The sequence below is a fragment of the Colius striatus genome, chromosome 20 (assembly GCF_028858725.1).
Source record: "Colius striatus isolate bColStr4 chromosome 20, bColStr4.1.hap1, whole genome shotgun sequence".
In the NCBI taxonomy this organism is placed as follows: Eukaryota; Metazoa; Chordata; class Aves; order Coliiformes; family Coliidae; genus Colius; species Colius striatus.
The window spans coordinates 6,250,790-6,274,951 of NC_084778.1; the positions used below are offsets into that span (position 1 = coordinate 6,250,790).

A 24,162-nucleotide genomic window follows, 5' to 3' on the forward strand; every position below is an offset into this window, starting at 1 on the left:
CTGCTCAGAAATAAAGGAGAGTCAGTTCATTGAGAGTAAGGGAGAAGCTGTACAGACGTTGTGTTTGCAAGTCCTGAGTGTGATTGGGAAATTTAGCTTCATTAAAACAAACCTCTACCTTCCTCTGAAGCCACAGGCTCTGGTGTGTTTGCTAGGGCAAGAGGCTAATTTTGCAGAAGTTGTTTTCGTCTTTAACAGGAGGCAGGAGCGTTTTTCTGCCGGTGTTTTGTTGGTTTTTCAATCAAATCTCACTGCTCAGCTCCAGGGAGAGCCCAGTTCAGGAGTTAAAGCGGCAGCGCTGGAGCCCGCGCTGTGTGTGCCCAGCCTGCCATGTGACACAAATCACATCCCAGCGTTTCCCCCGTGTGCTTTCAGCACTCGCATTCCCACGAGGGGACGTTTTGGGGAGGAAGGTGCCCAAAGCGCGCCCCGCCGAGGCTCCCGTTTCCCGCGCTGAGCGCTGCCGGGCCGGGGGCGGGGGCGCGGCGGGCGGGCGGGGCCGGGGCGGGGCCGGGGGCGCGGCCAGCGGCGGGCGGCGCATTGTGCGCGGCGGCGGCGGGGCCGGGGACATGGAGCGCTGGACCGGGCGCGTCGCGCTGGTCACCGGCGCCTCCGTGGGCATCGGCGCGGCCGTGGCGCGGGCGCTGGTGCAGCACGGCATGAAGGTGGTGGGGTGCGCACGCAGCGTCGACAAGATCGAGGTACCGGGGCGGGGGCCGGGGGGCACCTTTCGGCCGCGGGCAGCCCCCACGGCGGCAGCGCCTCACGGGTGGGCCGCTGCCGCCTCCACACGAGGCCTCGTCGGGGCGGGAGCGCCGCCGGCAGCCGGGCCGGGCCCGTGGGGGCGTGAGGCGGGGGCGCGGCGGGCCGTGCCGGGGCTCCGCGGGGCCGCGCTGCGGGCGGGGGCCGCTGCCCGCTCGCTCCGGGGCGGGCGGGGGGGATCCCGGGGCGGCCCAGCGGCGGCTCTTTGCGGGGTCCCGTTCCCGCCTCCCCGAGGGTCTGGCAGTCGGGCTCTGGCCAGAGGGAAGAGCTGGGCCCAGCTGGGGCGCGGGAGCCGCGGGGGGCTTTTCCTCCCTCGGAGGAGCGCGGATGGTGGGCTGGGAGCTGCCCTGGAGGAGCAGATTCAGTTTGGATTTTGGGGGGGAATTCTTTCTTATTGAGCTTAAAAATAGCACCTGGCTTGGACCTCTGCGCCTCGAGGAGCGGGTCTGAGCTGGGGAGGGTCTCAGGCTGGTTAAAGCCGGCTCGGTGTCTGTGCAGTGTTCAGCTGGGACACGCGTAGGAATTAACCATGAAACGGAGTTTCAGCCCTCGGCGTGTTGGTTATCCCTGTGTGAGCATCTCTAGAGCCAAGTCAAAAACCTCGCGACATTGGCTTAAAAATAAAGCTGCTTAAAAGAAATAGTTCCAGTAGGATGCTCTTTTTTCTGTAGCTGGATGTATTTGCCGGCTTTACCTCATAATAGCATGAGCTAAAGCTTATTTACTTTTTAAGAAGTTTCCTCTGAAGGAGGAAGGAAGGTGATAGACAGCTCCAGTATTGCCATTTTGGGAGTTTGTTGCCTGCTGAGCCACAGCAGACCTGTAGGAATATGCAGCCTTTGTATTTCCTTAGCGAAGGTGATAAGGGCTCGCTCTGCACAGCTGACCACACCAGGAATAAACTGTCCAGAAAAGTGATGGAGAGTAGAGCTTGACATTGCTGGTATTGTTGAGAATTGGGGTTAAATAAAGCAACACTCAGAAGAAACAAAACATTGTTCCATTCGCCGTTGGGAATCAGAAGGATGCCACTTTCAGAGAGGAGAAATCACACCAATGTGACTTAGTTAACTGGCCTTTGGGACTTGCTGCTAATTTAGGATTTCCCAACGCTTTGATACGGCGGTTTGGGGGGGAAGCTGAGCTCTCCAAAGGCGTTCCCACGTGTGGCTGAGGCTGCTGTAACCTCACAGTACCTGGTGAAGGGTACAGGGAAGGATGCTGTTCTTTCCCATACCTTTCCAAAAAGAACAGAAGAGCCATTTCTAATGTTGCTGTTTCCAATATTGCCCTTTCTTTGGATTTTTTTAGCAAATCCTGTGCTTTTATTTGTTGAAAAAATCAATGAAACTGAAGGTTTCCCCTTAGAGCCACAGAGGAGTTTCTTTCTCTGAAGCCTGAAAGCCTTCCTTACTGAAACTCTATTGGCAAAAATACAGTACAGACTTAAGAAAGAACAGTTTTTTAAAGGCTCTGCCTTTTTATTTGAATGTGCACAGAATGCAGTCACATTTTTCTATAGGTGATTTATCTGGGTGCTGTGGCAGGCACATGCTGAGCGTTCAACATCTCTTGTTACTATCATGTTCCAAGCACTAGTGTTGAACACCTCAGCTGCTGTTTGTCCTTGTTTCACTCTTTCTGTCATCCTCTCTAAGGACCCGACTGTGTTTGCAGCACAGGGTCATTTGTTTTGGTAGGTGTCTGGACTGTGTTTTGCTCCGTTGCTATTCTGGTTTTCTGTATTGCGAAGCATGTTTCCTTAAAGAGGAAGAAAATCCCAGAGGTGCAGCTCGCTCGGGGATGGGAGGTGGTGGAGCACGAGGTGATCCAGGGTCACTCTGGGAACGGATCCATCACCTCGGACTGGCTGCCAGGGACACTTGTGTCGGCACAGATGAGGCTTCTTACCGACTCCTGCCATGCCTTCAGAGCAGAACTGTTTACAATAACTAAGCTTTCTTCAGGGAGCTTCACCTTGTGGGGGTTTTGTCTTAGAAAAAAAAGAAAAGGAGGAAGATATTCAGGCTTCAGACTAATTGAGCTCACGCTGGGACTTGGGACTTTGGCCGTGGCAGTAGGAAGCCATCTCAAGGAGCAGGAGCTGGTGTGGTGTGTGGGGGGTGACTGTGCTGGTGCTGGCATGGCAGCTCCAGAGCCCGTCCTGGGATCTGCTGGAGGGGTTCCTGCCCGCTGGAGGGGTTCAGGTGCTGTGGGCAGTAGGAAGGTAGCAGGAAGGTCCATGCTGTTGGTGCTCTGCGAGTGAGTCGTTACTTTGATTAGTCATTGTATAACCAGATCTATCCACAAAATGCACTCATCTGTTCTCTGTGGCTGCTGGTTTTACAAGGTGGTGTTGGTGAGGAGCTGGAGGGGACAGCATCCTTGCAGGGAGCCTTGGTGGGGGTTTGAAGAATGTGCTGATATGGGGAGAGCTCACACTACAGGGCAGGACAGGGAAGCAGTGCTGATGTTCAGGGCCGGGGCACGATGATAGAGGGATGAGAGGAGAGAAATATGGAGTGGAGGGCTTGGTGTGAGTGAAGGAGAGGTTAGAACATTGTGGCCCTAATTACTGCTGGACAAATCTTGTTGCTGCATTAAAATGCAATAATTTGCTCCACACCCCTGTGGATAATGGTGCACGGAGGAGTGAACCCCAGAAATAAATCAAGGCAACTTGAAATGGAAAGGGTGCAAATGGTACAGTTGAAAACCAGGAATACAGTGCTCGTTTCGGAGCACACAAGCATCTGTTTTCATTCATGTTGTACTCTAGTCATCCATTTTAAGGTAAAGTGGCTGGAACCACTCTACATGGTGGTTTTATTACCCGCTGCCAACTGGTGACTGAAAGAGCATGTTGTCTGGTGGGGAGTTTAACTCGGGCAATAAATGCTGTGTCAAGATTTCTTGATCTCTTGGAAAACCAGATAAGGGCTTGAGGCAAGATAACAAAGGAATTGCAAAGCTGTGGCTTTGGTATCAAACCTGTGTCACGACTCCCATGGTCTTTATTTGACTTTTGAAATAAAATAGCAAAGAAAAACTCCTAAGCAGCCTCCTGTTCCTCCCTTATGCCCCTGGTGAGTGGAGGTGCTTTGTGAGGGTCACCCAACAGTAACAGACTTTGAGGAATGAAGTATCATTAAAATGCCTTTATTTTACTTTTGCTTGCCAGGAGGTAATTTGGGTTGAAAGCTTGTTTTGCATGAGAATCCCAGAGGTGCTAACAGCTGTCACACTTTTTGCCATGTGCTCTTGCTGAGTGTTTTCTGCTCCTCAGGTACATACATGCCTTCTGAATCAGGTGCAAGCATCAGTGTTTTCATGAGTCAGCGATGAGTTTTTAGCAGCCTGTGGGACCAGGTTGTGGTGGGAGCTGCCCCCTGTTAGCTGATCACCTTCACAGGGACCCCCTGGCTGGTCACTGGGGTCTGCAGGCTGCGAGAAGACCTGCTGTGGTTTAGTGACTTGCTGCTGGTCTGCAATAGCATGTTCAGTGTACTGCAGGTACTGCAGTGCTTTTCTTTCAGAGCATAGGAAGGTACAAGGCAGGGACCTGGTTGCAGTTGACACTTGGTCTTTTTTGTAATAAAATCTAATTTCTTTTTATGTGGAGAATGGCAAAAGTGCTGGCAGGAATTCTCCCTCCAGCCCCAGCACTGGAACACTGGATCCATCCATGTGTTGTGGCTGTGGGGCCGGGGCCATCACCAGTGGGACAACCTTTGCTTGGGACAGTCCCACCTGTCTCGGGCAGGCAGCACCTCACGCTGCCACACTCAGCTTTGCTAGAATCTTTCAGCAGCTCCTGCATTCCTTTGATGCCTTGCTGGAGGGAGGCCAGGGGCAGCTGTCACTTATTTTGTGGGGTTTCTAAAAGTTTATTCTTTTCCCGGAGCAGTGAGCCCGTGCTGGTGAGTGAGGGGCTGTGGGGGCCCTCAGGCAATGACCTGCTTCAAGGCCTTGCAGAGATTTAACCCTGGATGTCATGGTCTAAGAAAAAAATAAGTATTCCTTTTCTTTGTTGGAGTGCAGAGAGTGAGCTGTGCAGGAAGCAATAAATGTGATTTAAAATATAAGGTTTAACCGATGCATTCTAATGCATTTGTGACAGCTATTGATCAAAGGTAACATTTATAACCAGGGACTGCATTGTCAAGGTTAGATCTTGCTCAAGAAAAGCCTTTGATAAGCTGAGCTATTGATTGCAGATTTGAGCAGTCCAATCTCTGGAGAGGTTAGTGCTCTCTTCGTCAGGCAGCAAGTGCAGTGCTGGTGTGGGAGGAGGAAGAAGCAGCTGAGCCTTCCTCCCAGGGGCTGAGCATCCTGAGTCGCTGTTTGCAGGCTGGCTGATGGCTTCCATCCATTGCTGCGCTGGCCCTGAGGTGCTGGGGAGGCTCTCGACCCCTTTGGGGCTCCAGGGTGGTTAATTATCGGCTAAATTGGTTTGTAGTACCTGAATGTAGGGTTTAATTACATTGGGTGCAATTTGCCTTGATGGCTTAGAGGTCAAGTGGGTAGAATTCTGTCCTCCCCCTGTGGATGTCTGTCCGTGGGGTCGAGCTGTGGGTGTCCCTGTGGGGTCTGTGCTGGGGTCTGCTCCTCTGCCCTCTGCAGGTTTCACCTCTGTGCCACAATATCTTAATCTTGTGATTTACAGCAAGGGGCTCAGGGCTGAAGAGCAAATTTTGGTGCCTGGCTCCTGTCCTCCGTGTGCCAAAGGTGGATGAGCTGCTGTCCCCAGTGGACATCATGGACCTCGTCACTCCTCATCTCCTGGGCCCTTGCACTCCCTGGTGCAGGCTGCAGAGCTGCTGGGCTGTGCAGGAGCCCAGTTAATTACTTTTTTGAAGTCAGGAGGAACAGCTTCAGGCAGAATAATCCCAAGGCACAGTCCCTGTGTAAATGAATGACCTTCAGGATCTCCTTGGCCTCTGGAAGGGCTTGTTTTTTTGTTTGGTGAAGGCCTTGCCTCAGGGATGGTGGCTACTCAAGGTCTCTGAGGTGCTTTTAGTGCTATTTGTCCCTGAGCAGATCCTTTCCTGATAAATATGAAAGAGATCCTATAATTGCTGTTCTGAGTAGTGGGGTCTCTGTCCCATGGGGGTTTTTTTTCAGCTTTGAAGCTCAGGAGGCACAGGGGGGAAGAGTTGCTCTTAAACCTCTTCCTTCCCCTTAAAATGTGCTTTAAAAATGTCTCATTCCAGCAACTCCCTCCGCTATTTCTTTTCTATTCCCTTTAGCTTTGCAACAGAGCAGTGATACCGAGGTATGTCATGCTTGCAGCCCTAAAAATAAGCAATAACTGAGTCTTTCCTGGTACTTTGGAGATGTGGTGGGGTGCCTCTGCCTTCCTGTGTAACAAGGCAGATCAGATAGCTGTCCTGTGCCTCAGATTCCCTGTGTAAAACCAGGCAGCTGCTGCCCCGAGGAGGTGGGAGGGTTGTACGGGACCGATGTTCAGACACAGAGGGGGCTTTGTGGCCTATGTTTTGGGTTTACAGAGTGTCCTGGGGCACAGGGAGGTCTGGACGCAGCCAGGACAGTGTTGGGGAGTAAATACAATGATGGTTTTCCTGGGACTTTAAGCTCTGCAGAAAGCAGTGGCTGTGCTACAGTGGAGCTTTAACTCCTGCTCCTGCCGAGGCCTCCTGGGAGGTGTTAATGCTCATTTCTTGGCTGATAGTATCATTGTTTTGCCTCGGTCCTGGTTGGGTTTGCACCTACCCTGGTTCTATGGGGTGAGGGTGCTGCAGGGTTGGGGGACCTGCAGGGCCTAGAGTCTTGCTCCTTCAGCCAGACTCCTCTCCCTGTGAGGCTCGTGCAGATCAGCCGCAGCTGCCCTCAGCTTAACAGGGGATTAGCATCGGCGTGGACGTGAGCGGCGCTGAGGCGTTACCGCAGGTGTTTGATCACGGCACCTGCAGCTGTGGCACCGTGACCCCGGCTGCCGGGCGGGCTGCGGCCCGCCGGAGCCTCCCTCCCACTGCTCCGTGGCTCCTACGTCTGGGGCAGATTAAAACTCAGGGCCTGTATCTGAGTTGTGGTGCTGAGGAGCGTTGGGAGCCAGCGGGGGACAGCCCAGCGTGCGTTAATCTGCCCGTTGAGAAGAGGATTCATGGAGGATTACAGGGGCGCAGGACGGGAGCCGATGAGCAGCGGCGCGTGGGGCCCGCGGCTCCAGCCCTCGCCTCAGTGCGGATGGCGCTGGGGGACAGCGGGAAAGCACTCGGCTCTGCCGGCTCTGGAGAGAAGCCAGGGCAGCGTGCTGAGGGAGAAAGGGCGGATCGCATGGTCTGATGGCAGGGACCCACTGTTCCGGGGCAGCTCTGTCGGTGACAGCGGCGCTGACAGGCGTGTTGTGTCATGGCCTTGGGCTGGGCCGAGCGCTGTGAGCCCAGGGGCCACGCTAACCAACACTCAGGTTTTCCTGGGCTTGGGAGTAAGGGGCTCAGAGCTCACCAGTGGGTTATCTGCTGCTGCTTTGTCTCACAGGTGGGGAGAGGGGCTGGGAAGGGGGAAAGGCCCTCAGTGAGCTTGTAACAGAGCTGGGAATGGGTCCTGGCTGCCCTCAGAAGCACTTCTGAGTCTCACCCTCAAGGTATGGGGATATACTCAGTTACAACATATGTTATTCAGTGTGAGCATGTGTTGATGGTTCCCACATGCCTCTGATCACACCCTGGATCTTCAGGACATCGCTAGGCATCTGGGACCTTCCCTGCTGCAAGATGAGGTGCAGTTTGAATGAATGAGAAGAAATAACTAACTCTCTTTATTTGTCTTTTATTTGTATGAGAACAGCGAAGGTGTGCTCACCTGTGGTGCAGCTGACACTGAAACCATGCGCTGTTGTCTGAGGGTGTCATGCTGAAGCTCAGGCTTGGCTCAGCCCTCCCAGTGGTGTGTTTGCAGGTTGCCTTGGAAATCTGCTGCTGGAACGGGCTGCAATCCAGCCTGTGACACGTGCACCGTTGGGTCTGCTGTGTGCGGGCATTTGGGTATCTTAGAGCTATATGGTCCTTAAATACTGCTCATGAAGGCAGCCAAGGGCTGGCAAAGGACTGTGGGTGGCTGCAATACAGCAGCTTCAGTCTCAGTAAGAGTACTGGGGTTCTTTGAGGAAGGAAAGCATCTGCATGCCTGGCTGCGTGGGAACCTGCTTGAGGCATGTTGGAGCTGAAGAGCAGGCAGACACCTATGATGCTTATTTTAGGACAGTCATCCCTTAGAATAAGCAAGAGATATTGCTGTAATGAGCTGTCATGGCAGAAGCAGTGTATTTATTTCCTCCTCCCCCACACCAGGCTGTAGCAACGTGATCTGAGCAAGCAGTTAAAGAAAGGAGCGATTGATTGGATGCCTTGAGGTAGCAGGAATGTTCAGGGCAGCTCAAATGGGGAGGTTTGGCTTGTGTGTGTGACACTGGAAATAAAAAGTGAGGGAAGGGAAAAAAATAATCTAGGTTGTTTAACTACTGAAGAAGTGCAGGGAGCAGAGAGGGCTTGGAAAAAAGCAGCATGAGTCTGGAGCAGTCTGGGAAGACAATTACTAGTACTCAGAAGACATGACTGCTCGAGCAGCCCCCTGTTTGGCAGAGAGCCTGGCTTCAGTGCCTGGCATGAGACCAGCCGAGTGGCTTCCTGGGCCAGATTTGGCCATGGGCAGAAGCCTGTGGCATGGGTTTGTTAGATGAAGGGTAGGTACCTTGTTGATGTTCAGTGCCCAGAGCCTCAGTAACATCCAGGAGATGTCCTGAGCAGTCCTGACCCTGATGCCAAGGATATGCCAAGGTGTAACTTTGCATGGTCTCTGGTGGGCACTGTGAATTGTGCCAGCTCCGTGGGTGTGAAGAGCCTGGCAGGAGGAAGGGCTGTTGTGCTGTGCCGTGCTGTGCTGTGCTCCTTAGCCCTGAGAGTGACTGTGGTCACAGCCACCTGCCTGGGACTGTTAGATGCCTCTCCATCGTCTCCATATCTCTGCTGGAAGCTGATAAACAGCAAAGAGGCCTAAGAGGTTCCTTAGGGCTTTAATCCCTTCTCTTCCACAAAATGAGATCTGATTTTCCTGGATGGTTTATGAAACAAGTGCTGATTTTGTGTGCCACCTGTGAGTCTTTGCAAGGCCCGTAAAGTTGGTATGTTGAGGATGACACAGGGTGAAAAAATACATGCAGGTCCTTAAATTTTGTGCAAGTTTTGATCACTTTCTCCTTTGCATGTGCCAAGAGGTGAGTGGGTTTCTGGAGCAATGTGAAAGATTCAGGCTCCTCTAGGAAGGGGCTCAGTGTGATTATCTCAGTTTTACAGACGAGGAAACAGCTCTGAATCTTGCCTCTGGTTGCAGAGCACACTGTGGAAATAAACCCCAGTCTAGTCCATTATTCACTATATATCTCTTCTGTTATTATGCCATTGCACTGCTATTAAATCTTAATTAAAAGAAACTTCAAACTTGCCAATCAGTAGAATGAAAGGATTTGTAAGCCCCTAGTTTTCTTTCACAGCTGGGATACTGTTCGTTAGGATTTTTCTCCTTCATTTCCTTTAGATAGCAAAAGTAATTGGGGTGACTTCAGTTTCTCTCCAGTTGGTTTCTTGGTACAGCTATGTATTTAAGCCTAAGCTGAATCAGTAGGATGCAAGTACCTGTGATGAATGGCAGGTCAGATTAAAAATTACCTAATGGTTTCTTCTGGCTTTAATCTCTCTGAACTAAATGTGTCTGAAGTTAATAGGATGGTTTGCCAAATAAAGCCCCGTGTGACTCTCTCCTTTTTTCTTCCTCCCCTCCCCATAAGACTCCCCTTAAATGTTTATATCAATTAATTTTGTAAAACCATTTTACCAAGACCAAAACTAAATGTGTGGCACTGTGCCCTTTGTGGGCACAAAAAGCATTAACCCCTTCTGGGGAGAACTGCAGTGTTCCTTAACATGTGGAGAAGGATCCATAAATGCCAGGCATCCTTTTCAAGGCAGACAGCTAAACAGTAAGCAGCATGACCAGGTATCATTCTTTGTCTTTCCTACACTTAGGTAGGTGCTAAGTGGGGTTTTTTATTTGCTTGCTTATGCATTCATCCAGTGGTGCTGGGAGTCGAGATAAATCACAGTGATGTCAGTGGAAAATTGGCATCTAAGCAAGAGGCACATGGCACATCTAGTGCTGGCTCTGTATCACACCAGTAGCTCGGGTGCCCTTTGGGGAAAGCTGGTCTTTCGTGGCTGTGGCAGAGCTTGCTGGGTGCTGTGATCATGCCGTGTAGCCTGGCAGCATTACAGGGGCAGTGAGCAGCTCCAGGTTAAATGCTTTAACACACAGGTAATCTGTTTCTTTATGTTGCATTATCCCAGTTTGTACCAGTAGCTGTAGCACCTGACTCTGCATTGCCCAAGTAGACAGTGGTTATGGTGTGGTACAGAGGTGCTCAGAAAGGGCATTAACTGATTGACTTAACAGATGCTCTGGAAAAATATTGTAAGCTCCCTGATTCAGGGGAGTTGCTTTACACGAGTCTTCTCTTGCAAACCTGCCTGCAGTTGATGTTTCTTTGAAGAGCCTGTGATGACTCTTTATCTAGAGATGGTTGAAGCACATTCAGCTCTGCCTGGATGTCAGTGGTGCTCAACACTTCATTTTCAAAGAGAATTTGTTAACACAAGTGTAGCCTGAGAGATGAAAGGATCCACATTCAGCCTCATTTGAGTCAGTGAGACACCAGACAGGAAAAGAAGAATCTTGAGAGATACTTGATTTCTCTGGTCAGTTGTGGCAGAGAAGCTTTACTCTGAGTGAAAAAGAGTTTTCTCTTGGTGTATCTAAGGTGTGAAGCCAAGGAGATTGACTGGGAAAACAGGATGAGCAGCTCCACCACGACAGCCACTGCTGTCCAGAGCACCCTTTGTTTCATCTGCTCCTTCATCTGGGTTGCTATGCTGCAGCCTGTGGTGTTTAGACCCTGTCTGCCTCCATCGAGGAGCTGTACTCAGAAGGGAAAGAATTCCCCAAATAGTGAAAAGTGACAGCTGAACATGGAAAGGGAGATATTAAACATGGCGTTTCCCTCTGGGCTCGTCTGCCCTTTCCCATCCATGCTGATGGGCACTTCTTCCTCCCAGCCAGCTCTCCTGACATGAGTCCTCTCTTGGGAAATTCATCCCAATCCCTTGTATTTGCATTTGTCATCTTTTAAAACAATTAGCATTGCCTGATTATTGTTCAGCAGGGCTGAATGTGGCTGGAGCAGCTCCTGCTGTGAGCTGCCAGCTTTCCTCCTCACAGCTCTGGGATGCACCATGATGCCCAGCCTCAGGACATAGTGGATGTCCTGCTTTCCCTTTCTGCATGTGAGTATGTGAACTTTGAAAGACAGCACCCTGCTTTACCTGCTGCGAGCGCCCACACCAGCAGTGAAACCTGGAGGCACCTCTGGAAAAGTAATTCAAGTCAGCTCTCATTCAGGCAAACTCAGTGCAGCCTGGGAATTACAGGAGGTGCCAGGACACCAGCCCTCTTCCAAGAGCAAATTGAGACCGTGCTCCTGGCCATGGCCTGGTGAACTACGAAGGAAAAGTGCCAGACACGAGCCCTGGTACTTTACAAGTAAATACCAAACGTGATGAGTCCTTTAGTGGAGTGCTTGAATTTGGGCAGTGGGATGGAGATGGCTCCGAAGCTGTCACCTTGGAGCCAGGCTATGAAGAACTGAGGGCCTCTTGTCCATTCCACTATTTCCAGGAGCAAGGCCCTATCCCTGGGGTGGTTTAGCACCTTCCAGCAGACCTTCATGCTGCTTTTAATTTTCTAGATGCTGCTCTTGCAGGTTTTTCCCTCCCCCCGTTTTCTCAAGCGTGTACATTGATCTTTAAAATGTATCTATTTTTCTACTATTATCAGCGCATAATCAACAAGATTGCAGGTATAGCACAGTGAAGCAGCCTCAGGAGGGGGAGGAGAGGCACAGTTCCCTCCCAGGGGCACCTTTGTTCTCTGTTGGGCAGAAATATTGTCTTGCTCAGCCCAAGCAGAGCTCTCCAGAGAGCACGGCGCTGGTGGGATGTATTGATCTCCGTGCTGAACTCAGCATGTCCATCCCCTTCTCTCTTGGTGCTGTGAGAGCAAGAGTAACAATCCTTGTGTGACCTCAGCACCTTCACCAAAGCAGTACCCAGGAAGGAGAGCGGCGTCTGGAGCAGAGCGTCACACCTGGGCTGGTTCTGGCTTTCTGGCCCATGGGAGCTGCAGCTTGCTGTGAAAGGCAAATCAGAAGAGCTTAAACGCGCTGTTCAGGGCCTTGGACCACCTCTGCAGCTGTCTTAGGTATTGGAACAAGTTGAAAATCATTTACTAAACAGAGCCACTTGCCCCAGACTAATTAAAATGAGCATGCTTGGGGTGCAGAGAGGGACTGGGAGGTCCCGGCTGGTCTGTCCCTCTCTCAGGGAGGATTCTCAGCCCTCTCTGTGTAAAACTTGGCTAGTAGGAAGTTGGTCACTGAAAAAGCTGCTGACAAACTGCACACTGTGATTTGGAGTTGGGAGCCAATTCACATCTTCAGGTGGATTGTTTTCCCCCTTTTTGGACTTTGTGGCGTGTGACTGAGCTGCTGGCGCTCCGGGTTACCCCGACGCACACGCTGCCCTGGCTCGTGCTGGCTGGGGAGCAGGGCTGAGTCCTGCAAAACTTCAGAGGCCAGGATGGGCAGGTTTCCTGGGTGTGCTGACATCTGATTTGCAGGGTGGCACATGCTGGAGGCCCACCTGGGTGGGAGTTGGACCTTTGCTTTGGTTTGGCATTCAGCAGGTCTCAGGGTGCTTGTGAACTGCTGCAGCCTGATGAGCTCTCCTGCCAGCCTGTGCTGGGGAGCCCCTGTCATACTGTCTCCAGTTTTTCTTCTCTTTACCTGTCATGCTGTCTTTCTTCTCTTTTTTCTTCTTCAGTTTTTCTTCTCTTTATTCTGTGGTTGTCTTGCCTTTTGAATTGTCTAATGTTTGTTTTGGAATTTGGCCCTCTCTCGTGCTGACAAACTGCAAATGCCACGGATGCTGGGTGTTTTGGGGAGCAGCTGCTACCTCTGTGGCAGCTGCTGAAACACTGCCTCTGCTAAATGAAAGGGGCAGGGGATTGATAGCTTCTCCTGTGAAAAAGACACCTTGGATGCTCTGGTTTGTCACTCCTGCTTTCATTAGAGCGAGCTGTGACTGAGGCCAGCGTGGCTCTCCAGGCAGCTCCCCATGTCAGTATGGATGGTGGGGCTGGTTTCAGCATTGGCCAAAATGTGGGAATTTCCCATTCAAGAAGTGGGAATTTCTCCATGTTTCCTCCTGGAGGGACTGGGCCAGTCTGGGAGGTGATGCTGCACTTCATAGCAAGTAAACACAGTCCATGTCCCACTGGTGTGAGCTTGCCTGGGGTGTTTCAGGTGCTGCAGCTGGTGCCCTGACATCCCTGTGTCCCTTATCCCTGTCCTGAGTTTGTCTGGGACCAAGTGTTTGTCTTCCAGCCAGGCATCTCCTTTGCTGGGCCTCACTCCTCCTTTTATAAAGGGCTGTGAATTGCAGTCCTTGGTATGCAGGGAGGAGCTGGGAGGAGAGGGGAAGCTGCTGTGGTAGGAGCAGAGCTTTATTGCACCCGCTGAAGTGTCACAGGGGTGGAACCGCCGTGGGCGATGGCATCGGAGTGATTTGGTGGACGTTTGTAGCCCGAGTCCATCTCTCCACAGAAACCAGACATCACGTGGCTCTCGCCCCGCGCTGGAAGCCGTCGCTGTCGCTAATATGACACATCAGAGATGAGATGCTGCTTCTCATTAGTGTCAGGGGGTAAAGGGCATCCTCTGGAGGATTTGGTGCCGTGGCTGCCACATCATTAACAGAGCTCTTGGCCTTTCGTTTGCTCTGCATCATCTGGTCTGGTAAAAGACCTGGGTGCTTGGGATAATTGTTGGTAATGGCGAGTGAGGAGCTGCCTCCTTTGTCCATGCAGCAGTGTGGCAGGCGGGCAGCCTGGTGCCACAGCAGCATTGGTTTGTGTTTTGCCAGCACCTGCTCACCTTGACTTGTGTTGCCAGGGCTGATGGATGAGCACAGAGTGTGTCCTCAAGTTTAATAACTTAGACTGAAGCTCTCAGACTCGTGTGTATTGATACTTTTCGTGTATATCGATATCGTTTATTTTCAGCACTAACAATTCTTCCCCAGTGCCTGCTTTAAGGGCAAACTTAAGCCTGCTGTGTTCCCTTAGCCCTGGGGTGTGTTTTTAAGCAAATGTCTGGATAAGCTGCTCCATGAGGAGAGGAGGCTGATAGCTGTTTTCTTCCTTCCTCTCCCCTAGAAGTTGGCAGCTGAATGCCAGAGCGCCGGTTACCCAGGGACCCTCATCCCCTACAAGTGCGACCTCTCGAACGAAGAGGAGATTCTGTCCATGTTCTCTGCCATCAAGACCCTTCATCAAGGAGTTGATGTGTGCATCAACAACGCGGGGCTGGCCCGCCCAGAGCCCCTGCTCTCGGGGAGAACGGAGGGCTGGCGGACCATGATAGACGTGAGTAGTGCTGCTGGGAGAGCAAGGACTCTGCCACGTTTGTATTGCTGATGGCCAACAGCACCATTGTCCCCCTCTACTTATTTGACATGTGCAGAGCTGAGAAACTGCTTCCCATCTGGCCCTGACATGGCTCAGGTTTGCTGATTGGGAAGTGGAAAGACATCATGCAGTGCTGAGCCACATGCCTTCACCTCGGAGCATGAAAACACTCAATACCTTCAGTGGTGTTTTTTCCTTTAGCTCAATGGATTTCTAAAGGGTGATGAGTCTCACTGATTTTTTAATTCAGTAGAATAGGAAATTGAATGCCAAGCACAGGTATAGCTAATCCTGATAGTTGTAGCAATGGGTTGTAGAGTGGGCAGATTCTTTTGACTTAAAAAGCTGTAACGCGTTTTGTCTTTATAGCTTAATTTTCTGCCCATAATCTGGTTAGAGCTGGTTGTGAACAGGGCAGTTTTTGTGCTGAACCCGGAGTTAGTAAATGGCATGGCCAGGCTGTTTGCACAAGCAGTGCTCCCTGGGACTTGCTGTCCTAAGGTGAGGCTGTGCATCTCTTGGGGACTTCACCGTATTTTGTCCTTATGTGATGGCCCTTTTCTGCACACAGCAGAGGCAGCCACAGCTGTGGGACCCCAGGCCAGTGTGTGTGCCCTTGCAGTGGCCCTTTTATACTGGCTTTGCTGCAGTTCTGACTGGTGAGATGCTGCAACAGGAGCTTTTCACAAGGGAGATTTCCCCCTCCTCTACTACCTACTTCTGTTCATGAAAGTATTATCCCCATAGGAAGAGGAGTTTGCGTAAGCCCTGTAGCACCTCCAGCAGCTATGAGAACTTGTCCTAGTGAAGGAGATGTGTCTGTTTGAAAAGCTACTCAAAGCTGTAGGCTTGAGGCCACTCTGTCTGACAGCAGAGTGAGCCAGGATCTGTTGGCTCCTGTGGGTGTGGAGGCTGTGCATACAGCAGTAGTTTCAAGGGCTGTGTAAAGCAAAACAGAGAGGGACATTGAGGCCTCAGACTCCTGCTGCCAGGGCAAGAGCTGCTGTATCCTGACTAATTAAGTTCTTGTTAGGATTTTGCCCGGTCTGCTGGCTGCTGTGACTGTAGCCAAAGCGAGCTCAGCTCAGCTTTGTCAGCCCAGCCAGGCTTTTGTGGGTTGCCCAGCCTGGGTCACTGCACAGCCACATCTTGCCATCTTCGGTTGCCATGGAGTCCTTAAAGAAAATCAAGTGAAGTGTAGCTGAGGCTGAGCTGGCAGGGTATTTCCCAGCATTGCCTTGCTGCCAGCCTGGCCCCTTGTAATCTCCTTGTCCTAGTTGCTGTGATTGCATCTTGTGTGGATGCCTCTGTGGATACTGCATGTCCCCCATGCTACTTTGTTCTTCTGACCTTTTGTTCTTTGTAAGGTGGGCAGGCTGGGGAGAAGACACTTTGCTTTTGCCAGCTGAAGGGCTTTCCTCTCTCCGTGCTTCCTTTCTTGTCTGCTCAGGTGGGAATGCTCCCTTTATCTCTCTTTCCACCACTTCTAGGGAGAAAGATTTGGGAACAGAGATTGTCCTGTATGAGACACTACAGCATTGGTAGTTAGAGTGGCTCAAAGTTTGGGAGCCTGTGACATTCTCTTCCTTGCAGATGCTGCAGTGTGCACGCTTTGGAGCTGCTATGGGGTGATAGATGGGGTGGAAGGAGAGGCAAGGTGTTGACTCCACTGCAGTGGTGTTGGGAAACCAGGCTGGGGTTATATTTTGTCCCCAGAGGTGATCTGCTCTCATTGCTTGGCAAAAATGCTGTTGTAGCACCGAGAACAGACTGAGACACTCATCCTTTCTTCCTATAGTGACAGATCGTTTCCCCTCACCAGATGCTGGGTTTGCACTTGGCTTGTGTGTAACTGGAAAACACTCACACCTTTAATGCTGAAGTGAAGCCCTGGGACACTCCAGAGCCAAACACTTCACCCACCTCAGCCTAGGCACCCTGACAAGCCTGGCTGTCTCTCCCAGTGTGCCATGGCTGTGCCGGCGCCAGCATGCCAGCGGGGTTTGGGGGAGGATCTGCAGTGACAGCTCTCCTCACTGTGCCATGCCAGCCCCAGGGCAACACTTGCCAGACTCATTTCTCCTACATGCTCTGAAGCTCTCAGAGGGTCAGGACAGGGGAAGGTTGCCAGCGCCTTTCACGGGCCACTGGGCTTTGTAGAGCTGAGTGGGAGCAGGAAGGTTTCTTCAAAGGTCCCTTGGCGAAAGGTGTTAGAGAGCAGCATGGTTTGAGATGCTGTTGGGGAGCTGCAGTGTACTTCTGGACTGAAAGACAGGAAAAGTTTCTAAACAGCCATCGATCTATGATTTTAGGAGCCATTAGGGCCTTAAATTAAAGACAGTTTTTTCTTTTGGGTAAATCAATGTTTGTTTCCATGCATTTTTCATGAGCTTTGAGGCTCTGTCTCCTTCCAGGCTCCCCTCTCAATGTACTTATTCCATAACATTTTCTTGCAGTCAAAATCATTTTCTCATTTACTTATTTCTCCTCTTTCCAGTGTTCCAGTTCCTCATTGCCTGGTATTTATTCCCAAGGCAGGGAGCTGCTTTTCCCAAGGCTGCAAAAGAATCTCATGTTAGGAATCCTGTCTATGTTGCTTGACAGCAGCACAACCATCTTTTGGTTCATTTCTCTCTTTGTTTCTGAGGTTGTGCTTGACATGAGGCTGGAGCAAAGTCCTCCAGCCGTCCCTGCTCTGCGGGGAGCTGGGGCTGGGTGCTGTGTACACACTGACTCCAGGCTCTGGGATTTGAACAGCTCCTTCACGTTTTACCTACTGACCTTTTCGGTCAAGAATTCAAGCTGAACTTTCCATTTGCTCTGTTCAGAGCACAAAGGGCTGCAGCACACATCCCCTTGCTCCTCTAGACACTAGATGGGTTTGATTCTTCATGGCATTATTCATTGATCAGCGAGGCTCTCTTCTTCTTGCTTTTATATACCATCTGTGCAGAGGTATCTTTTCTGGAGCCTGCCTTTTTATATGTGCTTTGGAGCTGGGACAATCATTTTGTTGCCTTAGAAAAGGCTGATTCTGCGAAGTTAAATGTTCAGTGCTTCCAGGAACAAGATCTTTTGTGTTCTCCCAACCTGACAATTGGAACTCATTAATTACTAGAAAATGTGCTGTGATTGCTTCTGTTGCATTAGCACAGACACAGGGCAGTGGCAGGCCTAGTGTGCTGTGCAAAGGCAGAGAGCAGATGCTTTGGCCATCATTGCTACAGCACCTTTCAACCTTTCATTCTTAGACTACGAATGAGGCTGAAAAATGTCTCATGTGGGTATTGGTAACAATGGCCTTTAGGGGCCAGTGATACAGCCCTAAGTCTTGCTCATTTCCAGGTATGTTTTTAGGTTCCTGAGTGCCTCTTCTGTGTTTTGAAATGGGGTTTCATCCCAAAATCCTGTGGGTGTTATTGGGAGGAGGCAGGTGAAGCAATCCCAGGTCAGCTGCCTCCCAGCCAGTTGTTTTGCTATGCCAGGGTATCTTATTGTACAGACTCTGGACTTTCCCATGTGGCTGTTGATTAGTATCTTGCTTTGCCAGGAGTTGTCAAAACATGGTAACTCTGCCCAGGCAAGGAAGTGAGTCACAGCACTGGGGCTGGTCCCAGGCTTTAGGCTGCTGTTACCCTCTAGTGGCCTGCAGAGAGGGAGTGGAGCTGGAGCCAATGCAGTGCCTTGTGGGTTCAGGGCATCTTGGGGCAGGGAGGAAGGCAGGGATGGTGCTTGTCACAAAGGGGTTTGTACTAGCAGTTGCCCAGATATGTATCTGAAAGGACTGGCTTCTCACTTGACCAGTAGATCGGGCTGGAGTAGGTTACTCCCACTTCCCTTGACCACCTTACAGTGAAACCTAAAAGCCTTCAGGTGCCCTGCCTGCTCTGGGCTTCACTGCAGTGCTGAGATGCCACTTCTGCTGCTATGTCTGCTAACCTTCTTCCTTGCACAGTCAAGGTAAATCTTCAACCTGGCTCCAGGGAACTTATCTCTGTAGTTCCAGGTATGATGACTGAGATATCCAGGAGTGACTCAACCAAAGTGCACTTGAATGAGGATGATGACTCTACCTGTTGTGTTGCCTGGGTACTCCAAGAACAGATAAACATGCTATTTATCCATCTCCAAGACAACTCACAAGTGTGGCCTCTAGTGATGAATAGGAGATAATGTCTGAGACTGAAGCAGTGACGAAGATCCTCCATCTGACCCCACTCGTGTTTTGTGTGCTGCTCAGTAATTCAGTCTCTCAAATCCATCCTTTTCTGCCTTCTGCTCTCTAAATTCATGTTTCTCTTTTGCATGTCCTTTTGTGCTAGCAAGTCCTAATTAGTCTGCCCTGTTCTGTTTATGACTTCCACAGTGATAATTGCCAGCCCTCTCACAGTACCCAGCCCCCTTGAGTAGCTTTTGTCCTGTCTACGTGGCCTTGACCCTGCTGCTCCCCTTTATCATTGCACCTCATTTCTGATTCACCAGAAATTTAGTTCTTCCTGGATGTTTGGTTCACAGCAGTGTTTTCAGACCTTTTTGGCCAGCTCATTCAGTTAGCAAAATGACATGCTGTTAGGTAGGACTAGCCAGCATGTCCTGCCTTGGAATGGTTACATCCTTTCTGGAGGGCTTCAGCAGATACTTTCTGCCTTTCAGCTACTTTTCCAAATCTAAACCATTACAAACTTGAGCAATTGGACCTGCTATTGAGATAGCTTGCTTGTCAGTCTTGCACACCCCTCTGTCTGCTTTGTATTCCAGCTGGAGGAATTTCTGTATCTCTGTCTTCCTGAGAACTTTGACTCTGTGTTTTAAGGTCAGCAAACGCTCAAGGCATCTGCACCTTAGCAGTGGCACATTGCAGGGGTGATAGGATTGAGTTTAACTAAGCCACAGTGTGCTGAGAAGTGCTGGTCCAAAGAGCAAGAGCCTGGAAAGTTCTGGATCCTGTGCTAGAGGACCAGGGGAATTGCAGTGTCCTGTCTTCCTTGGCTTATCTAGTTAGGGCTGAGGGCAGTGTCAGCAGGCAGAGTGACAGATTGGTGGCTTTCATACCTGCAGGGCTGTTTGCCCACTCTGGCCTTCCCCATGGCATGATGTGATCTCTGGCTTCATTTGTGCATGGGAAGCCATGCTGGCCATGCAGTTTGCAGTGCTTCTGAGTGCCTGGCTCTCCAACAGGCAATATCTGGGGATTTCCTCATCAACTGGCTGACCTAATTATCTGCTGTTAGTGTCCTGTTGGTTGCTCAAACATCAGTGTGCTCACTGTGTACATCAGTGCTGTACAAAACACACACCTTTGTCTCCTGGACAGAGTACTGACTGGGGAAGTAAGTTTGTTCCCCTTACTTTTCACTCTATCCTCACACTTGCCATAAAACGATGAAGTCCATTTATTTCTAGCAGAGGCCAAAGCTGTCTCCCAAAATTGGGTATTTGTGTCTCTCCTGCCCAGATCCCTGGTGTCTGCCCTCCCCAGCCCCTTGATGTGGGATGTGCAGCCGCTGTGCCGTGTGCTTGCCATAGGTCAGGGACTGGAACCTGGATCCACAGCTTTGGGTGTGTGTGGGAGAGCCACAGGGTGCCAGGCAGGGCTGCTGGCCTTACCTGCTGCTGCTTTTCTCTCCCTTCAGGTCAATGTGATGGCTGTGAGCATCTGCACACGAGAGGCCTACCAGTCCATGAAAGAGAGAAACATCGATGATGGGCATATTATTAACATTAACAGGTATGCAGGGGAACATCAGCCACATGGGCTTCCTCCTGCCCACCTCACAGAGAGGACTGAAGCAGAGGTGCTTGGACCTGGGGGTGGGCTGATGGTGCCCAAGAAGAGGTTTTGCAAAGATTGCAGTGGCCAGTTTTTCAGACCACTTTTTTTAACTTCTACTGGTCTCAATGGAAGAAGGACTGAGCCAGGGAGAAAAGCATAATGCCAACCACTTGTAATGGTGTAAGGTTGCAGACTGAAACTACTTGAGAAGCTCCAGAAATGAGCTGTGTTGAGAGGAGCCTCTGTGTTCCTTCCTGGCAGGAGAGGGCAATTCCTCACCTGGCTGCACCATGTCAGTGTCTCTTTCTGCATTCATTATGGTGGTTTGAATATCCAGTGGGTTTCTTCCTGGGACTCTGCTTGCCTCCCACCTCTCAGCACTGTCCTTTCTGCTCTCTCCTCAGCATGAACGGCCACAGCGTTGTGCCACAGTCGGTGGTTCATTTTTACAGTGCCACCAAGTACGCGGTGACAGCCCTCACCGAGGGACTGAGGCAAGAGCTCAGAGAAGCAAAGACTCATATACGAGCTACAGTGAGTACTGTGGGCTCTCTTCCTCTCTCCTGCTGTTGTAGATGTGTGCTGGGTCTAGCTGGGATGGGGTTAATTTTCACAAGGAGGCTGTTCCATACCATGCTGAGGTCATGCTCAGTATATAGCAGGGGAGCTGGCCAGACCCTTCAGGGTGGTGAGCAGTTTGTGCTTGTGGTGTTCTATTAAATTGCTCTTAGCTCAATCCACAGAGTTTCACCTTTTCCTCCTGATTTTCCTCCTCATGCTGCCAAGGTGGGGAGGAGGGAGTGAGTGGCTGCATGGTTTGGTTCTTCCTGTCTAGGCTCAAACCACAACAGAGTGGTAGAGAGCTGGCAGGATTTATGGGGCTGAGGTTTTCCCCATGGAAAACTGGCAAAGAAATGCAAAAATAGGGCTTAGCACACTGGGAACGTTCATGTCCTGTGACTAGCTGTTCCTGGCCACCTCTCTTTTCCAGGCAGAGAGAGTCTGAGGTGCAGAAGGCACAGCAGCAGTAACCCGTGTCAGGGAATAAACTTTTTGGGTGCATGAAGTGGGCTTGTCTGGGAACGAGCTGATGGCAGCAGAGGGAGGCAGGCAGCTGGGCTTTTTGCCCTGAACTTGTATATCAGGAAGGATGTGTCCAGAAGTTTCTTTGTATTGCAAGCTTTTCCATAATTTTCTCTGCTTCTGTGTCCCTTTGGGGCTCAAAGGGAGAAATACCCATCAGCAGTTCCCAGAGGATCCTGCCACAACAGTCATTAAGGCAGAGTCTGCTCTCTTAAACTATTCCCCTAGAAAAAGGGTGGGGAAGGAGAACAATGGAAGGGGTGGTGTGTTTTGGGGCTTTTTCAGTGCTAAAAAGTTTTCACTCCTTTTTTGATTCCTTTACTGAAGAGGAATTACAAATCCTATTAGGATGTGCTCTGCTTTTGTTTTTTTCCAGTGTATATCTCCAGGACTGGTGGAAACAGGATTTGCTTTTAAACTTCATGATAATGACCCCGAGAGAGCTGCTGCAACCTATGAGAGCATTCGGGTAGGACATGGAGAATTGGAAACGAAGGGAAGTGGCTCTGAGTATAGTTGAACAGTCTCTCTCTCTCATGGGTAATTGCACAAGGAACTAGTTCTGCAGAGTGCCCAGTGCTTTCCAGGATGTAATCAGCATCCCCAAAGTCTCAGCACCCAAACCTCAGATTTTGCAGTGGTATTTACACACTCTGTAAACTCTCAGTCAGGTTCAGTTTTTGACTCCTTATGTTTTTCCTTTCATTTCAATGTTCCTGTAAATAAATATCAGCCAGCTTTGACATTTGGCAGGCTGTGGCTTCTTTATGGAAGAGAAAATAAAGCAAACATGCCTACACAAGAAGAAACGTGAGAACATCATGTCTTGCAGGTGGCTAGCACAGGATTTCTTGTGCTTCTCTGCTAACTTTTGATAAGGATAGCAATGCCTGACCTGGCAGAATTCCTGTGCCAGTAGTAAGATTATTCACAATGGAAGGAGAATTATCAGCAGCAGACATGTCCTTTGTTAAATTTTTAATGGATTCTTTTTTTTCATGCTTGCTTGCATCTTTCTGACATGCCCCAGTGACACTGTCGAAACTCATTATTGATGGTTAGGAAAGGAGTGATCTTGTGGTTAACTTTCTAAGATGCCCTTTGACTGAGAATCTCTTTCTTGTCCTTCCAGTGTCTCAAAGCTGAAGATATGGCTAATGCTGTCATATACGTCCTCAGTGCCCCACCTCACGTACAGGTAGGCTGCAGTTGGGTTGGAGAGGACCCCAACTCCAGAGGACTGTGCAAGGCAGGGGAGTGGGAGGGGTATGGGCATGTTCTGTAACAAGAGGCCAGCTTTGAGCTGGAGACAGGAGCAGTGTCAAAGTTCAATATATGCAACATAAAAGCTCCTGTTCCAAAAGCAGACTTTGACCATGAGAGTTTTAGGAGCCTGTCGCATGACCTCTGCTCCTTTGGAGCAAGACGTGGCTGTCTTGATGTTGGATCAGTAGTGACAGTTGGCCTTCTTGTCAAAGGGGAGAAAAAGCCCTGCCCATGGCTGATGGAGCAGTGTTTCTGCTTGACCCTCCATGAGGAGGATCAAACCCAGGACTCAGACCATGGGAGTTTGCAATCAGTGTCATCTCACACTCTTCTCTGCACGTGTTTGTGCCTTTACTCCTGCTAAAGGCAAAGCAAACACTTCCACCTTTATTTCTTTCTAGTATCTCTGTTAATCAGGCTCATTTCTAGTCACAGGAACTTTCTTTGTGTGGAGCATGGGAGTGCCTAGTGTAGGATTTAAAAAGGATTTCTGTGCTCCAGTAAAATCCTGTGTTGGTCTCTCCTAGATTGGAGATATACAGATGAGGCCCACAGAGCAGATATCATAGTGAATGAAGAGGACTGTGAGCAGCACCGTGTGTCCACTCCACTTGGAACCCTCTGGCAATGCAGGATGTTGTTGGCTGGCTAGCAACGTTTCAATCAAGTACCAAGGAACATGTTTGAAGAATTCTTTTTCTCTCCCTCTCTCTGAGCTGGTGCTGGTGCTGAGCCAGCTTAAAAAGAAATAGTAGTGGGTCTCTCTCTCCCCTACTCCTTTCTGAAACTGCTTAAGAGTAAAATGTATTTGAAAATAATGCAGGGAAGTGGTTTGTGGAAGATTGTTGTCTCTAGGCTGGTCTATTCTTGCTTTTTGCTTTCTTTTCAAGGTTTGTTTGATCTTATTTGCTGTGTCTGGACATAGGTGAAGTGGCACAAGATGTTTGCTGCCTTCAGTGTGCTTAGGGTTTGAGATTTTCAGTGGTTGTCACACATGAATCCATCTAATTTTGGGGTTTGTTTTCATCAGATTGATTACTGATGGTAATGATGCATGTGATGTTTTCTACTTCTTTTATACTCCACTGCCCTAAACCCAGTGTAAAATCTCACCCACCTCCCCAAACTCTCCTTTCACATGAATCATGCCTGCCAAGTTTGAGGAAGTATAAATGTGTATGCTTGCTATTTCTCTTTCTTTCTAGGTAGGTAGGTAAATAGTTGGGGGGGAAAAGTACCTGTACTTCTGCAGGTTAGAATGATCATCTAAGTGGCATAGTAACAGTAAGGGCGAGTCATTTGGTATTTTGAATAAAAACTCCATGTGTGCTGTCTTGTGATCACCTCTATCCTTGGTATCATCTCCCAGCACTCTTGATGTTTTTGGATGTGATATTTGCATGCATTGACACTTTTCTGGAAATATTGATTGGTCTTAGAAAGATGTATGGTGCTGTTTCAGTGCTGAGCTGGAAATGTTGAAAGTTTGTTTATATGGAGATACACAAACTCGGAGAGAGAGAGTGAAATGAACCATGCTGAAGCTGTCCAAAGTGAAAAGGTATTAGTAAGGGCATTTGCCTAGGAAGCAACAGGGGAAAGATCTGCTTCAGATCTTGTAGTTATTCTCCGCTGGTGCAGCTCCATTGTTTTGCTCTGGACTTATTCTGACTTGAGAGAGAAGA

The 24,162-nt window shown here is 50.0% G+C and overlaps 1 protein-coding gene across 1 annotated transcript; it reads left to right on the forward strand.

The window, feature by feature from the left end:
• The first annotated feature begins 569 nt into the window (after positions 1-569).
• On the forward strand, positions 570-23,161 carry DHRS11 (dehydrogenase/reductase 11). Its single transcript, XM_062012551.1, has 7 exons — positions 570-701; positions 14,104-14,313; positions 19,989-20,083; positions 20,533-20,662; positions 21,588-21,680; positions 22,344-22,409; positions 23,005-23,161. The coding sequence occupies exons 1-7, from the start codon at positions 570-572 to the stop codon at positions 23,044-23,046; spliced, it is 768 nt and encodes a 255-aa protein (XP_061868535.1). The 3' UTR covers positions 23,047-23,161.
• The last annotated feature ends 1,001 nt before the right edge of the window (positions 23,162-24,162 follow it).

Coding starts and splice junctions, on each gene's coding strand:
- DHRS11 (XM_062012551.1), top strand. CDS start 570: ATGGAGCGCTGGACCGGGCGCGTCGCGCTGGTCACCGGCGCCTCCGTG. Junction 702..14,103: donor GCAGCGTCGACAAGATCGAG/GTACCGGGGCGG, acceptor CCTCTCCCCTAG/AAGTTGGCAGCTGAATGCCA. Junction 20,663..21,587: donor AGACTCATATACGAGCTACA/GTGAGTACTGTG, acceptor GTTTTTTTCCAG/TGTATATCTCCAGGACTGGT.